General features: G+C 25.8%; 1 protein-coding gene across 2 annotated transcripts; it reads right to left on the reverse strand.

Annotated features, from left to right (window-relative positions):
• Nucleotides 1–328: 328 nt before the first annotated feature.
• Nucleotides 329–17,757, reverse strand: LOC122508436 (ras guanine nucleotide exchange factor P-like). Of its 2 annotated transcripts, none has more exons than XM_043621785.1 (9): nucleotides 16,918–17,757; nucleotides 15,266–15,298; nucleotides 15,057–15,122; nucleotides 9,494–9,777; nucleotides 9,151–9,409; nucleotides 8,259–8,640; nucleotides 6,685–6,840; nucleotides 4,699–5,499; nucleotides 329–2,123 (listed from the first exon to the last, which is right to left on the reverse strand). In XM_043621785.1, exons 1-9 carry the CDS (start codon nucleotides 17,059–17,061, stop codon nucleotides 1,144–1,146), a joined length of 3,105 nt encoding a protein of 1,034 aa, XP_043477720.1. In that variant the 5' UTR covers nucleotides 17,062–17,757; the 3' UTR covers nucleotides 329–1,143. The 2 variants fall into 2 exon arrangements, with proteins under 2 accessions (XP_043477720.1, XP_043477721.1); XM_043621786.1 differs by having other exon boundaries at nucleotides 9,494–9,756; nucleotides 16,918–17,756.
• Nucleotides 17,758–17,811: the final 54 nt, after the last annotated feature.

Here is a 17,811-nt window from a genome sequence, read left to right on the forward strand (position 1 = left end):
TGTAGTTGGAAAAAAATTCTTTTAAATAAACTCGTATTTTTTATTATCTCAAGTTTAGCATCACTTGATGAAATATCTCTTACATTCCAATTTTTCCTTCAATAACTAATACTGAAGAGGATAAATTTTTAACTATTAAGGCAGTATGGTAATATGGCTTCATTTTTTTTCACAATCAAATTTCGACTTTTCGCAAATTTTCATTTTGTCCGTGCCAAAAAAAAGACTATATTTGAAATTTCAATTTCGTTGTTATTCTTGAGCAATCAAATTTTAATTATTAATTATTAATTTTTAATTGACGATTTTATAGTTGAATGGAAAAATTTTAAGTAAAAATTGAAAAATTTGTAAAGAACTTATTTTTTAATTAAATTTTCCAACAGGATATTTTTTTATTTAAATTAAATTATTTTTTATGTACACATTTTTTCAATTAGATATATTTTTTTTGGCATGGACCTCACTTTTTTATCTCTCACAAGATATGTGCGTGTTTATCCTTTAAATTATAAAATTACTGAATGAAACGTAACAATAATTTTTAGAAAATACAATTGAATCTAATTGGAAATATAGTTAAAAATTTTCTTTATATAATATATTTATATATAAATTTCTAACAATCTAGAACGTGATTGCAATAATGGTCGTTAATTTTTCTATTAAAAACTATTTGGCATGAATTTAAAGACAGAGATCCTCTTTTCATTATTTAATCACAATTAATACTATTAAGTACCAAGTACTTAATCATCGAAAAAAGGAAACTTTTTATTTAAGCCCAATTCTGAATTATTATGACGATTTTTCGGACCTTTCTAAACCATATTCATCTAAAGATTTAACTATCAAATTAAATAGAAAAATAAAGATAATATTTCCATTTTTTTTCGTAGAATTGAATAAGAAATAATTCGCAAGTTTTTTAAATAAATTCTTAACAATCATAATAATTTAAAGATTAAATAGAAAAAAAAGAAAATAATTCAAGTAACGTTCACATGAAATCTGGAAAATTCTACGGATTGCAAATTATTTTAAAAACTAATAAGGTACACAGCCTTAAGACCCATTTTTTTAAAGTTCATCTCAACGTAAGGTACAAAAAAAATCCTTTTTTTTCAATTAAAAAAATGAGCTTCAGTCGTTAATGTCTTGATTGATATTGAGAATTGCTGATTCGAATTGTTCTAACAATTCAATTTTATCGGACGACACCGAATCAATGATGATTGTTTCCTTGATTTCTAAATTCGAAACGTTACTTTGATCATAATTATTAATTCTCTCGACTGGATTATTGCCCTCGTCGATTATTAATGGTCTAGAATTGTCACTAAATAAGTCTTGATTCTCACTGTCAGCCTTTTCATCAGATATTGAAATATCTTCATTAAGAATTTCAATTGAGTCATCCTGTTCGATGCAGGATTGTTTTGAAGCACTCTTTTTCAAATCACCAATTTCATTGCTTGTGTGCTTACGTTCGGCAATAATAAAATCTAATGTCCCTTTTATTAAAGCGTACAAATTTTGCAAATTATCATCTGATACCTGATCTGATTGTTGTTCTATTAAAGAATTTGATATTATTTCCTCATTCTTTTCAATTTTATCAGTCTCTTTTTTGGATTCTTGGGGAGATTCACTTTCATGATCATTATTATCATTAACGTTATCAACAATTTCTTCATCGTCGTCATCATCATCATCATCATCATCATCGTCGAGAGTGACTTCCATCACAGATTGAATCACATTTTTTTTATCATTCACATCGGATATTGTATTATTCATCCTTGTCTCAATTATTTGCGAATTTGATTTTATTTTTCTTTCATACGTCTTTGTATTGTTGAGCTTTTCATTTAATTCAATGGGATTTAATTTTTTTTTATTTTCAGTGAAATCTAAATTTAACTTTGTTCTAGATGGCGCTGATATATGCGCTTCTTCCAATTTCACGTGTTCGATATTATTTGCGGGCTCGTCTGCTCGGTCATAAAATTTTGTGTTTTGGATTTGAGAATATTGCCAAAAGTTTGCGTGGTCTGTTCGATTTGTTGTGTCTCTTTGTGATTCACTTGAACCACTGGCGATGATATTGGACTTGTTATTGACTGGAAAAAAAGGAAATGCATTTGTTTTTTACAAATCCTTATATTAGCATTTGAAAAGGAAAAAAATTGTTTAAAAACAATTATTGATAAAAGGGATAAAAGTTTCAAATTGAATCAATTTAATGAAAACTTAAGAAATTAATAAAAACTTAGGAAAATTTAATAATTTATTATAAATTTATTATCAAATTTAGTAGTAAAATAATAATTTTACTGAATCAGGGTTGCCAGAAAAAATTTATTCCGCTTTTCCCTGATTTCTAGACTTTAATGCTTAAAAGCAAATATCTGATTTAAAACTTTAAAACTGTCTACCTATTTTAAAAATAAAATTAATGATGTTAATTTCTTTCGATTATTATCAAAAAATTTGAATAAAATTCTTTGACAATTCAATTATTTTACATAAAAATTTAGAAAATTTCAATTATTTAAAAAAAAGAATTAAAATATTTTAAAAGACTAATTTTTCAGATTATTTTCAAAAATTTCAAAAGAATTAATTGAGAATTCAATTATTTTAAATAAAAATTTTGAAAATTTCAATTATTTCAAAAATTTTCAATTACTTATTGATAAACAGTCAATTATCTTAAATAATAGAATTAAAATATTTTAAAAGACTAATTTTTCAGATTATTTTCAAAAATTTCAAAAGAATTAATTGAAAATTCAATTATTTTAAATAAAAATTTTGAAAATTTCAATTATTTCCAAAATTTTCAATTACTTATTGATAAACAGTCAATTATCTTAAATAATAGAATTAAAATATTTTAAAAGACTAATTTTTCAGATTATTTTGAAAAATTTCAATAAAATTCTTTGAAAATTCAATTATTTTGAATAAAAGTTTTCAAAATTTCAATTATTTCCAAAATTTTCAATTACTTATTGATAAACATTCAATTATTTTTGAGAAAATAGAATTGAAATATTTAGAAGACTAATTTTTTAGAATTTCAAATAAAACTATTCAAAAATTTAATAATTTTTTAAAAAGATTTTAAATTTAAATACTTTAAAATTAACTAATTTCTAAAATTTTTAATTGTAATTCTTTTGAAATTGATAAAGAATTTAAGATGAGAATTGGATCTTTCGATGCTGCTTTTACAGTAACAATCTTATGAATAATTTCAATTATGATTCTTTGTAAAATTCAATTATTTACTAATTATTAGATTAAAATTTCTTGAAAACTTAATTTTTTTAAAAATCTGTAATGAAATTCTCTAACACATTAAAAAACTATTTGCATTTCAATGTCAGAAAATTTCTATTAGTTTAATAATTTTTTAATAAAATTGAAAAAAAAACTAAATTGAAATTTCGTAGAGATTTAATTTTTTCAGAATTTTAATTAAAAAATTATTTAAAACTGAAAATTTTTTGATATTTATTTATTTGTGAAAATTGCAACTAGTTTTTACTAAAATCTTTTGTAAATTCGATAATTTTTTAATAAAATTTTTTTAAAAATTTAAGTATTAAGAAAATTGAATTAAAATTTCTCCGAAATCTCATTTTTTCAGAATTCCAATTTAAATTATTTGAAACATCAAATTTTGTTTTAAAAGCTCCCGTTATTCAATTATTTGTAAAAATTACAATTAAAATTAACTAGTCTTTTCTAAATTAATTAAAATTAAATAACTTTAAAAACTTTACTCTAGAATTTTATTTTTTTATAATAAAAAAAATAATTTTCAATTCTATTTCCCTAAAATCTCTATTAATTTAATAATTTTTTATTAACATTTTTTCAAAAATTCAAGTAACTTAAAAATAATTGAATAAAAATTTCTCAAAAATCTAATTTTTTTTTAAAGAATTTTAAAGAAAAAAATTATTTAAAACTTAAAATTTTGTTCTAAAATCTTCTGATATTCAATTATTTCTGAAACTGTAATTATTAACTTAAAATAGCAATTTTTGAAAAATTTTATTATAAAACCTGAAATTAAATTTTTTGTTGAAATTATAATTTTTATAGAAAATCTTTTTTCAGTTAATTGTAATTATAAATTTCCGAAATTCTATATTCTAGAATTTTATTATTTAAAATAAATTTAATTATTCTCAAAATTTCTAATTTTTAAAACCTTCTGCAATTCAATTATTTCTGAAAATAGAATTTTTAACTACGATATTTTCTAAATTAATTATAATTCATCACGTATTTAAAAACTGATTCGAGAATTTAATTATTTATTTGTATTATTAATTTATTTCAATAATTTAATTTAATATAGTTTATTTTAAATTTATTTAAAATAAATTAAATTGTTTACAGAAAGAAGAAAAAATCAAGGAACTGTTTTAAATTTCATAAATTTTCCAGGTGAAAAATTTCTTTAAACACCAAAAACCCGAATTTTTGTGGTTATTCTAGAAATTTGATATTTTTCCTAAAATTCCGGACATTATACTGATCAATTTTATTTTCTCCGCCTTTTCCCCAATTTTCCCGACCCTTGGCAACCCTGTGAATAATTAAAATTTCTCGAACTTATTTATCTCAAGTACAGTTATTATTTTTTTTTCCTTTTCGATTAAATAAACATCAACTCACCTGAGAACAATGGGTTGAGTAAGTTACCGAATCCTGATACGTTTTTGTCGTGTGAATTGTCTTCGTCGGACGATGAACTATCGAGTCCATGTTGTCTGTTGTTGGACACATAGATTCTATTGAGACCGGGTAAACTTCGAGTGTTGTTTGATTTTCTACTGGAAGAAGCGTTACTTGATTCTGTTCGACGACCGCCGCCGACGGCTTTATTGCTGCTGATGATGGAATTTGATGATTGGGTGAGTGGCATTTCGGGCTGACCGTGTGTTGTACTGTAGCCACATGGGCTTGACAATTGATAATTAAGGATTGGGTTGTTTTGATTTCCAATTTTTCCATTGTTTTTTCTTCTTCCTCCTCCTCCTCTGGCTCCTCCTCCTCCATTGTAATTCGTTGGTTCGGGGATTTTTTTAACGACGTAGTATGATTGCTGTTGATCGGAATTGGATGATGTTGATGATTCTTGATGGGTGGAATAATTTGGCAAATCGAATTTGTTTTTGTTATTGATGAAGGTGATGTTTCCCGAGTGGGTGAATTGATCGATGAATCGGATTTCTGATGTGTCGGTTCGATTGATTTGTGTGGGATTATTAATTGTTGGGTGATTGGTGAGGGACATTGCACTTGTGGAGATGGGGATGAGATAGGTGGACGATGGCAACTGGTTGATTCCAAAATTTGTGGGCACGACGTTTCTTTTTGTAGTTGCATCAATTTTATGAAATCCACGAGTCGTTTTATTGACTTTTGGGTCTTCTCCTGTTTTCCTAATACCTCTTGTCGTGTACGCCGCTGTAGCTGTGAAAAAAAATTGCAAATAAATACTTGAAAATAAATTCAACATAATTTTTGTTCAGACTTCAATTTTCTCGATTGAAGAACATCAGAATTGTCAACTTTTTTTTTTGAGTAAAATTTAAATCAAGTCTCCAATTCTTCTGCATAGAAATAATAAGTATCAAGCAAAAATATTTCTACCAAATTGCACTCACAATGAAAAATTAAATAAAAATTCAAAATGACAAAAAAATATTAAATTACTCGACCTACATCCATTTCTTATGTTGTATCTCGCTAAGAATATATTTTAGTCTCAGTCTCAGAGATGAATTTAAGTCAAGTTGAACAAGTGACTGGGAAACTCTTCTAAGATTTAGAAATAGGATATAAGATATAATACAAATACTAAAATAAATTATAACCGAACGAACGAAAGCAAAAGCGTGGAACTTGCAGGTTTTCTTGTGTATACAATAGAAACATAAAGCACGGCAACAATTAATGGAAATTCTTTTTTTTTCTCTAAAAAAAAGACAGTTAAAAAAAACGAAACAATAGCATTCCAAATAAAAATTGAACATTTTAATTTGAATTCTTGCAAATTCTATTTTATACGCAGGTCGCAAAACGAACCTGAAGAGATTGGCTGAGTAGCTGAGATCGTTTTTCCAATTCATAAACCTGCAATCTCAGTTCCGAGTTTCGCTCGCGCAGCTCATATCTTTCTCTCTCTTTTTCCTCTGTAAGATATTTCGCGCTTCATTACGTCGCTATTACCACGCGCGAAAGACAAAAAAAGTTCTCTGTCATATGACACATTCAATGAAATCTCTTTTAAACAATTTTTCTAATTAAAAAAATTTAAATTTTATCTCCCCTGGATATTCACAGAATTAACTAAATTTTGATAATTATTAATTCAATTGTAATAATAAAATGAACTGAAGTAAATTAATTACAATGAATTGAACTGTAACAATTAAATGAATAATAATAAATTTATTATTTTAATAATTATTGAAATTTAAATATTGTAATAATGAGCAAAATTAGTTAAATCGTAAAGCAATAAAGTAAATTATAACAATAAATATTTAAGCTTCAAGAAAATGAAAGAACTTTTTCATCAGTCGCTCATTAGAGAACAACTACTCTATAGGAAAAAAATATTGGAAAATATAGAAAATAAATATGAATAATTACCTAATTCATTTTCCTTCTTGCAAATTACTCCGGTAAATGTCGGACTGTCTTTTAAATTGAGCGCACACGCGGGACAAATTTTCGGAGGTGGTGGTGAAACTGTGTGACATGAAATGTGATACTTCGATGAGCATTGTTGACATATTGTCAAAGTTCCTGCAAAAAAAAAAGAACGAGAAAATTATTTTTCTTTTTCAAAATAATTATCGAATTCTACTAATTATTTTTGGCAATTTTTAAGTGAATTTCCACTTAAAAAGTCTTTTGACATTTAATAAAAGGGGACTCTTAATAATAAATTCTCTTGTCAAATAAAAGACCTCGGATTGACTTTAAGGTGCAAAAAAAATCATTGAAAATAATTGAATTTTTAAAATAAATTTTAGGGTAATTTAAAAAACTAATCAATTTATTCGTTGAATTTTAAATTAAAAACTATTTGTAATAAATATTTTTTTCAAAATTTTAATAATTTACAAAAAAATGTAATCTTTCGAACATTTTTAATAGAATTATTTAATTATTGGAATTTTCGGAAACTTTTTTAAAAAATATTTCAAATATAATTTTTGAATGTAAATTTTCATTAATTTCCATTTTCAAATTTTCTTTTGAAAATTCGTCATTAAAATTCATGAGAATTTAATTATTTTTCAAAATCTGCAATTCAAACTCTCAAAAATTTGATTTTAAAACATTTTAATAAAAAGATTTTAAGAATTACTTTTTTAAAAAATATTTCAAATATACTTTTTGAAAGTTAATTTTCATTAATTTTCATTTTCAATTTTTTCTTTGAAGATTGGTCATTTAAATTCATGAGAATTTAATTATTTTTCAAAATCTGCAATTCATACTCTCAAAAATTTGATTTTAAATAATTTGAATGAAAAGATTTTAAGAATTACTTTTTTAAAAATTATTTCAAATATAATTTGTTGAAAGTTAATTTAAATTTAAATTTCATTAACTTTAATTTTCAAATTTTTCTTTGAAGATTTTTTATTTTAATTCTTGAAAATTCAATTATTTTACAAAAATCTGCTATAAAAATTCTCATATATTTGATTGTAAAAAATTTTAATGAAACACTAAAAAAATTCAATTTTTTTCCATAAAATTTTACAAAATTTCAATTATTTAAAAACTTTTTAATTATATATTTCGCAAATTTTATTATCTGGAAAAAAAATTATAGAAACTTTAGAGAAATATTCCAAAATTATTTTTCACTCTACAAAAATCAAAATAAGTTGCATTTTATACCCAAAAAAAAAATCGTATTTTATTTCAAATATTTGAAACACGAGTCGAAAATGGCAAATTTTTTGAAAATAAGTAAAAAAAAATCGCCTTTGCTTGAAAATAGTTTGTAAAAATCCAGTCATATTATCCGAGGCCTGAAATCATCTCTTATTCAACAAGAATGTATTCCTTCTTTTTCTAATTATTACTATTTTTTGTATAAAAAAGAATTTCAATTAAATAACTATAAATTCTAATTTATATCTACTTTAAATAATCCTCAGAGTTAACGTAAAACATTCATTGATTATTTTTTTATTTCTATTTACCTGGATTTCGGCAACTTATACAAATTGCCGAATCAGCTTCAATTCTCTCAATCGTTAAACTCGACGGTAATCCCGGAATATGAACGACTTTACTGCCAAGTGTTTTATTATTTTGCGATTGAGCATTATTTTCATTTCCATTTTTCGTCACAGTTTTATTTTCCACTCCATTTCTCAATATATTTGGTTTCGCATTAACTTTCTGCGTTGAGATCAATATCTTTGATGATGAAGAATTTTTCGTGGACGGTGGTAATGATTTATTGGCTAATATTTTTCCCGACTGTTGTGGCGTTGGTGACGGTCCAATTGACCTAGCAGCACTTTGTCGTGTTTGCGGCGCTTTCCCCGCCGATTGCAAGTACGAATACCTCTTTCGTTTCTGAAAAATTTATTGAAAATTGAATCTTTTTTTTTTACGGTAAAATTGAATTATTTTCTAATATTAAGATTAAGATTCGAAAAACATTGAAACTATTGTCAAATTATTGATTGTAATAAAAAGTTAAATTTAACATTTAGAAATTTTCTAATTACTTTTGATAGATGTGTAAAATTCTTTTAACTTTCGTTCAATTTGAATATTTGGATTTTTAGGAATATTAAAAATGATAGTTTTTGGAAATTTGTCGCCGAGTTTTAATTAGTTGAAATAAATATAGACTTTTTGGGAGTTTATAAGAGAAACGTGTAAAGTTTATAAATGAAACATGTTAATTGGGGAAGAAAATGAGTTTTAGTTTCTCGAAGCTTATTAAAAGCTGTATTTTTGCAAACAAAGTGAAAACGAAGGGATTTGAGTGGAAAAACGTTGCATCAGTGAAAACGCGGCTTTTCTGCAATATTCGAGAGCTATTATTTCTTCACAAAGCCTTGGATATATATTCATTACCGTCGACAGTTCCCAATTGGAATACACAAATTGATGATTCGCAGTCCTTCTGCGCTTCCTTTCCGCTTTTCTGCTCTGCAACTCAATACTCATTGTCGTGGTAATGAGACCAAGAGTTCCAAGGAAGGAAACCTGCATCGAAGATTCAATGCCGCATTCCTCCTCCATATCCTGTTTCTCGTTTGAATTTTCATCCGCTGAAATTTCAACGACATCGTCCTCATAGGAAATCGATTCCACAGAATTCGAACGTTCGCGGCTAGAAAAAAAAAGAAATAAAACCAAAATATAAATTTTCCCATTTATTATTTAATTGAAAATAATTTTGTCAATTAATTTTTACTTTGAGCAATCATTTTCCTGGGATGGTGACGAATCATCATTTCTAATTTCTTCCTCATAATCCTCCTTCTTTATAATTCCACCTAAAATATTGATATTTTTGTGATCCTTCGAATCAGTTGATTCTCCATTTCTCGCATTGTTGTTGATGATATGATTATTATTATTCAATCCCAAAAGCGATGCCACAGAAACTTTCGACCCATTTGCGCTCTCCGCCTTTAAAGTCTCGACTTCCGTGCGCAGCCGTTGGACCACTTGCTTCTGCGTACAGAAAATTGAAAACTATTTCACTCATCAGAACATTACAAAAGTTTTCTCGTATATAAACCCAAGAGGATTTTCGAGTTCGAAATTTTCCTCATATAATGAGAGAGAGAAAGATCATATTTAATGTACTTTTAAATCCAATTTGTTGCAACATTATGTTGTACACTCTCTAAAGAAAAACAAAAAAGAAATTTTAATTTCGATTTTGTTCCTTTTTTGTTCAAACAAAAATTAGAAGCAAAAATTATTCAAAGTTCATTGAACTACATATTGAAAACTCGGGGAAAAAAATCGTAAATTCAATTTGAAAGTGAGGGGAGAAAATCGATAATTAAGAATGACATAAAGAATCTGTTGAAAATTCTCAACTTCCAAGGTTGTTAAAAGTTTCTCGAAGTGAAACTTGGGATTAAAAAGTTTTCCCTCTTTTAATGGGTGCGAAAAAGTCTAAACCGAATATATAGACCTTTTTTTTATTTATGAAATTTTATAATTTTCAAAATAATTTTTAATTCTTCGACAGTGAAAATTCCATTAGAAATTCTTCTATTTTTTACTAAAAAGAAAAAATAATTATCGTAATTAATTCTATAATATAATAAGAAAATACTACAAATAAATAAAATAGAAAATTGATAACAAAATAGCTCACAATTTTAAAATCTACCGAGAAATGTTTATTTACAAAAATTGTTTATAGGAAAAAATAAATAAATTATTTTCAAGAAATTTTTTCACAAAGGCCACTTGAAAATGTATTGTTTCATAAATAAATATTTCATAAAACTATAAACAAAACGTGTTTACTTAATTTTCTTTTCAATCGAAAAAAAAAATGTGAAAATTATTGTAATTGATAAAAGTTTAGGGGAAATGAAAATTTATTAATAACAGGAAATAAAGTAATTTTCAAGAGTCTGAAAATGTTTCCGCGGGGATATTTTATTGATTGAACCTCCTCTTCTCCCGGACTTACTCCCTCTTTTCATCCCTCCCATTCATCTCTGTTTCCCCTTTCGTTCTATCCAGCTAGCCCGCCGCGAGACTCTCCGCGTTCCGGAGGAGCAAAAGATACATTCAAGAAGCAATAGACGCATGTCCATCAGATGAAAATATTTTTTCTCTAATGCATATTTTAATAAAAAATTTCCAAAAAAAGAAAAAAAAATTGTTCAAAATATTTTCGACAATAAATAATAAGAAAAAAAAATGAAAATAAATAAAGATAATAAAAAATTGAAATAGAAAACAAAAGAAAAACTTATTTTCTTCCAAATTTCCCTCTTATAAATTATATTTTCAATTTCTTCTAATTGGTGCAAATTAATATCGATAATTAATACATTTGGCTAATTTCGCCAAATTGGTACAGAAAATAAAAAATATTGTTTTAAAATAAAATAGAAAAAAAATTATCTTTCTTTTAAATGTAAAAATATTTTCTCTTCTATTCTTTGTAAATTCAAAGTGCAACACGATTTGAGAAGATTTGGCACGAGAATCGTTTCGTTACTTTTAAGTTGTGCTCGACCGACTTGGAAAACTTTATGTACGAAGTTGAATTCCTCTTCTCGTTTAGTCGAATACCTACTTTGCATATGCAAAAAAAAACCGGGAAAAATTATTTTTTCCGTTACAAAATTTTCAATTTTCGCTAAAAAGAACAGAGAGAGAGAATAATTTTCTTTTAATTTAAACAAAACATAAATAGAAACTTAAAAAAAAAGGAAAAATTATTTTTTAGACACAAAATTTTCAATTTTTGCATCAAAGTTTAGAGAAAGAATAATTTATTTTAAATTAATTAATTTCTAAATATAAATAAATAAAATAGAGATAAATTAATAAAATAAATAATAAACGAAATAAATAAATAGAGATAAACAATTTCAATTATTCCCAATGAAAATATAAACCATTCGCTTTTATAATTATAAAATAAAAATTTCAAATACTTGATTATAAATCTCTAAAATTTCTCAACTTCAAACTTTTCATATTTTGTTGGATAATTAAATTTTCCCTCTCATATATACGTCTCCCCACATATATACGTGGAGGAAAATTATTTCCCCCCTGAGTAAACTATCTCTTTTGTAATTTTGTGATAACAAAAAAAAAAGAAAAAAAATAATAATAAATATCAAATTAATGTATCAGTATGTTTATACTCCCGGAAACGCAAAGTAGTCGCCCCTCTGTGTAATTTGCGATGCATAAAGGAAGTGAAAATAGAGGGAGAATTGCACGAGAAACTAAAGAGCGCATTATGAAATTTTACTTATGCAATTCTCATTATAAGAAAATAATATTGTTTGACAAATTTTTTTTAACTAAATATTTCGAAATATTATTTAATTTTTATTTCAAACAAACAAAAAAATCGCGAGCGCGAAAGTAAGTTAACTTGTGTCTTTTTTGTACTTCACAAAGGCATTAAATTTATATTTTTGTTGCAAATTTTCTTTACAAATTCTTTGCAGATTTCCACTTCCGGCTACGAAATAAAATTTTTAAAAAATTAAGGAGTAATGATAAAATAATAATAATAATAATAATAATAATAATAATAATAAAATAGAAAAAAATAATTATAATAAATTAATTATAACAATTATAAAATAATTTAAAATAAAAATTAAAAACTAAAATAAATTTCTCTGCATTACTTGTGGGAATATTTCGAATATTCTGTTTTGCAAATTAAAATTTGCAATATTTATAATTGAATCAGCACCCAAGCGTAAAAACAATTGTTCCCTTTTGTGCTGGTATTGGCGCGAAGTTTTAAAATCTTTTGACTAACTTTGAACTTCGGCAATTCTCGGAAAACGTTTTCAATGTTGAGGAACGAACTCGGGAATGTAAAAGATCAATAAGAACCGTCCTTGCTACTCTCGCATGCGATTTAATGGTTTTGGTCCTCCTAACCAAAAACTATCTGAATTCTATAGAAAGAGAGAGAGAAGCGTTGCAGCTTTTTCCCGCCATGTAGTATATAAAGTAACTTCCTCCCCCACAGAATTCGGAAACTGAAAAACTTCAAGTAAAACTTTTATGCCAAGAATCAATTCTTTTAACCACAAAAACTTTAGTGTCGAGACTGTCTCAATAATTTCAATAAACGAAAAACATTTTTAAATTTTCCTCCAACTTTCCTAGCATTATACATTACTTATTCTTTTATTATTATTGTTATTATTATTATTATTATTATTATTATTATTTATTATTGTTATTATTACTATTATTATTTCTTTCTATTTTTTTTACTTTTGTTTACTTTTTTTAATAAATAAAATAATTGAGTATATAATTTATAGTGCCAATAATAATAGGGGAAAATTTAACGATGCTAATAATAATCAATAATAAAAATAAAAATAATAATAGATATTATTAATAATAATTATTATTTCTATTAATTATTATAACTAATAATAATAAATAATGTTAATACACAATTAACAAAGTTCGCTCTCAATTTTACTGATTTTTAGAAACATTTCTACCTCATTAAAAAGAAAAACTGCCGAAAGTGAAAAAAACTATCTCAGCATTTATTAAACTCAAATTTAATTAGGTAAAACAAAATTTATTATTGTTTCTAAAACGGAATAAAATAAATCTTTTGTGTCACGGCCGGAGTAATTAACTTTATTGATTATCAGACTTTTGAATTAGGAAATTTTCCCAGAGTCGAAAATTTTCAGGTAAACTGAATGTATACAATATTAAAAAAATAATTTGAACAAATCGTAACTGAAGAAACGCTTCATAAATATAATTACAGGAGCAAATTAAATTAAATTAAATTAAATTTAATGCAATTCAATTCAATTAAAAATAAATAATTTATGAAATTTTGAATTCTATTATGAAACGAGATAAATAAATTAATTCCATTATTATTAATATACCGATAGTGCGCAACAAGTTATACGGCAAAGAAAAAAGAAAATAAAAGTAAAACAATCGTTTGTAAATTGACGCAGCCTCCATCACACAAAGTCTGCGAGGAGAAATTCAAGTTTACCAAAGTTGAGAATCACTGAGCCGCGCACAGTCCAACTAAACTTGTTGGGTATCGATGTTATTCAGAACTTTTCGAATAATGGAGCTTCCTTTCCAGTTTGGATTTGTGTTACGTACCCGCAATGAGAGAGAAAAAAAAATAGGAGAGAAACGAGTTAATTTCTTTCTAAACAAAAAATTTTTTTTTCGCAAAAATTTATTTTTAATGGTGATAAATAAATTTCACACCCGCACAGAATAATTCACACTCAATTATATGGCAATTTTTGCACATTTCGAACGAAACTTTATAAACTTAAAAATTATCTGTTATTATTTATTAGACAAAGAATTAATTTTCCAAATATTCTATTGAAAATTATATGGATTACTTTCCATAAATCTGCGTGGAAAAAAAATAAATCAGGACTAGATATTAAAAAGTTCCCATAAAGAAGAAGGTGTAATTTTTTTATTTATAATTTTTTTATTTATTAATAAATAAAAATTGCAAGAAATGGGAAGAAAAATTCGATAACCAAGATTGAAATATTTTTCGGAAAAAAGGCGAATTCTTCGAAAGAAAAATATGGATGGAGAAAATTTAAATTTCCAAAGAGACTATTAAAAGGAATAGAAGGAAAATTCCTCTTTCTCTCTCTCGGAAAGTTCGTCTCGATCAATGTCTTGCGACAAGCGTCATGCTGCAGGTAACGAGTTTATTAAATGCGACAAACTTTTTAGAAGAATACAAAAGAAAAATAGAAACCACAAGAAAAAAAAAATTTTTGACAAATTGCTATTTCGCCCTGTCGTGAGGAGTATAATTTATAATTATTTATTTATAAAACTCAATATATATATATATACTGAGATCTAAATTTTAAAGTCGGCATCAATGTTTTCTGAATTATCCAGGTAAATATGCAACGCGTGCTTGACCTTGTTACTTTTATAATGGTACGCGAAGACTCCGGAATTGAAATTAAATAACAAATGCACCTCTGCATGCAAAAACTACAAAACTCAATATTATCATAATTACAATTATGTATATCACGTTTCAATATTAACAAAAGTTGTCCCAACTTTTGTGTTTATTTCTCTTTTTCTAGAGAGAAAAAGTTTCTAAAAATAACTTCCACAGACTGAAAAGCGATTCTCCTCAATATTAAATAAACTTTTCCGTATTTGATAAAACAATCTTTTTCTTATCATTTTCACTCATTTTCCCTTATTTTTTTTTTTTTTTTGAATTTAACTATTTTAGATAAACTCACCTGTCGCCTTCCCAGGGAAACAATGTAGATTTGAATCTGCTGAATTTGATCCAAGACATTTGTGTTCTAAAAAAAAGAAAATCAAATAATAAACCCAATAATTTCTAAGAGTATAAAAAATAAATAAATAAATTTAGAGTAAAAAAGAAATTTTCTATTGAAAATATATTTTTTCAAATGTAAAAATTTTTAATTATAAAAATACTCACATCTGGATCATCTTTCAATTTTTCAACACAAATCTGTAAAAACAAGAAAAGAAACGTCAGTTTAAAAATAACTGATAATAAATTAAATTTAAAAATTACAAGAAATTTTTTTTGATGAGCACGATAAATTTTGTTATTAATTGAAAAGCTGTTATATACTTTTATTACAATGATATAACGATATTCAGCAGTAAAGTTCTTAAACAGATTACGAGTTTCAGGTTGAAAGTGGTTCACAATGTCATCATGCTCAGTCACGTAACCTTCTTAACTTTTCAACAATATATCCCAAATTAAATTTCATAAACTTATTTGATTTTGTATTCTACAATTTCATTTAAAAACTCATCATTAATTCCAATAAAAATGACAAAAAAGAATTTCTTTCCAAGATAGATAAAAAAAAAGTATGAACTTCATTTTTAGTTTGATAAAATTTTAATTAGCTTACGTATATTCTAATACATAATATTATGTTAATTTAATTCAATTTAATTTAATCAAACGTAGATAATTTGCAAAATAAGTAATGAAAAATTTACTTTGAAATTAAAAAGAAATTTTGAAAATTAGCGAAATTAAAAAAATTGAAAATATTTTTACAATATATTGTACAAAAATAGTTTTATTTTTAAATAAATGTTTCTTCCTATTGTGCGAAATTAATAATCATAGTAAATAAAAAAGGTCGCAAACAATTTCGAACTAAAAGTAAAGTTTGCTAACAGGGAAGTTAAAAAAATTATTTACTATTTAAAGCAAACTTTGTACCATTAACTTTTTTCTAAAAAAAATTCTCCCATTTTCCATAAAAAATATTTTAATATTTAATTTCTTTTTAAAAAAACAGATTTTTTTCTATTCGGTTTCATTTTTATTAATTAATTAATTAATCGACTGTAAATAGAAAATTAAATTTATGTACTTTTATTAAAAATTAAGAAAAAAAATAAAATTATTAACTAATTATTAATATAAAAACCCCCACTTTTCTTGAAAATAATTGGAAAAGTTTAGAAAGTTTCTTTTTAAGAGAAATTAATAATTAATTTACTCGCGGGGACGGAAGCTTCCGTTATCCCATAAAAATAAAATCTGACGACACTCCTGGATACTGTGAGAGAACACAAACGAGAAGACCGCAGGTGATCTTCTAAATCGAACTTGCCTTGAAAAGTTTTCAACTATGTACCTACAGACACTAATTTCGCCAGGTATACTGTCGATCCAATAACAAAAAAAAAACAGCATCAAACATTTTTTTTAGTCAAAAAAAACTTTGCATCTGATAAAAACAGCACGTATAAAAAACAACAATTTTTTCTGCATTTCAATATAAATATTTCATTCTTATTCTGCAACTCTGAATATAAATTGTTTTTCCTAAATCCCAATTCTTCCAATTTGGCAACACTGATCGTTATATTAGATCCTCTCAGAACTTTTTTTTTACCTTTAATTAAATTAGAAAATCTAATAAAAAAAAAAATTTATCTGAAACAAAAAACAAGCTACTAAGCAACTTCATAACAATGGCACTTGAAACAAATGAATATTTGATATTAAATTATAAAAAAAAAATGTTGATTTTTTTTCCTAACGTAAAATAGAAAAATGCATTTTTTCTCTGTATAAAAAAAAGGCGCACTCACCTGATGATCGCGTATAGCATTTTTCAGCTTATTTTGCACTGACAAAATCTCCTCCTGCAGGGACTTCGATATCTCCATAATTCGTTGGATTGTCGGAGTGTGTTTCCCGCGGAGTAGCTTCGTACTTACAGACACTTTCGACATGAAAATTGTAAAAAGTAAAGGAGCCGCGCGGCCCCCGAAAAGACGTATCTCCACCGCATACACTGCGCGCACAAGCACAAACACGACTCCTCACTAGATATTTAAGTTCACAAACAGCGTTCCTCAACATATACACACGCTGACAAATCGAAACTAACACCAACTAACCTATAGGGGAAGGCCAACTCTCGTGAACCTTTATGCATGTATGTAGATTTGCCAAGTTGCCCGAAACTCCCTCCTTTACCCCACCCAATTTTCACAAACACAAGAGATATTCTAACTTGTAATTTATTTCAATTACATTATCTCTTAAGGAAATCAATTGAAATTAAAACACAATGCACTCTTGAAATCCATTGTGTTTCCAAGTTTAGAAATAAATTTAAAGATGGATTACCCGTGTCCTTGCACAATTCATTATGAAAACGCACACACATTTAAAAGATATATATTTACCTAGGCAGATTTTTTCCCCATAATATAATAAAGAGCGCGGCAAGGGTGTGTAAAATTGCGATCCTCACGATTCTAGTGACTATTACTCCAACTATTATCGATATTTAGTAAAAACACTTCACTTTTGAAACTTTCATTCAATAAAACTCCAATATGATACTTTTGTTACATTTCAGTCAGTGTATTTTTTCATTTATATCATGTTTTACTACTTTTGCTAACTTTTTTTGCACAGATTTAACATTTTTGTGTCAACACCAGCTTACACAAACTTTCTTTCTAACCTCAATT

Source organism: Leptopilina heterotoma, unplaced genomic scaffold (assembly GCF_015476425.1).
Source record: "Leptopilina heterotoma isolate Lh14 unplaced genomic scaffold, ASM1547642v1 Lhet_54, whole genome shotgun sequence".
Classification (NCBI taxonomy): domain Eukaryota; kingdom Metazoa; phylum Arthropoda; class Insecta; order Hymenoptera; family Figitidae; genus Leptopilina; species Leptopilina heterotoma.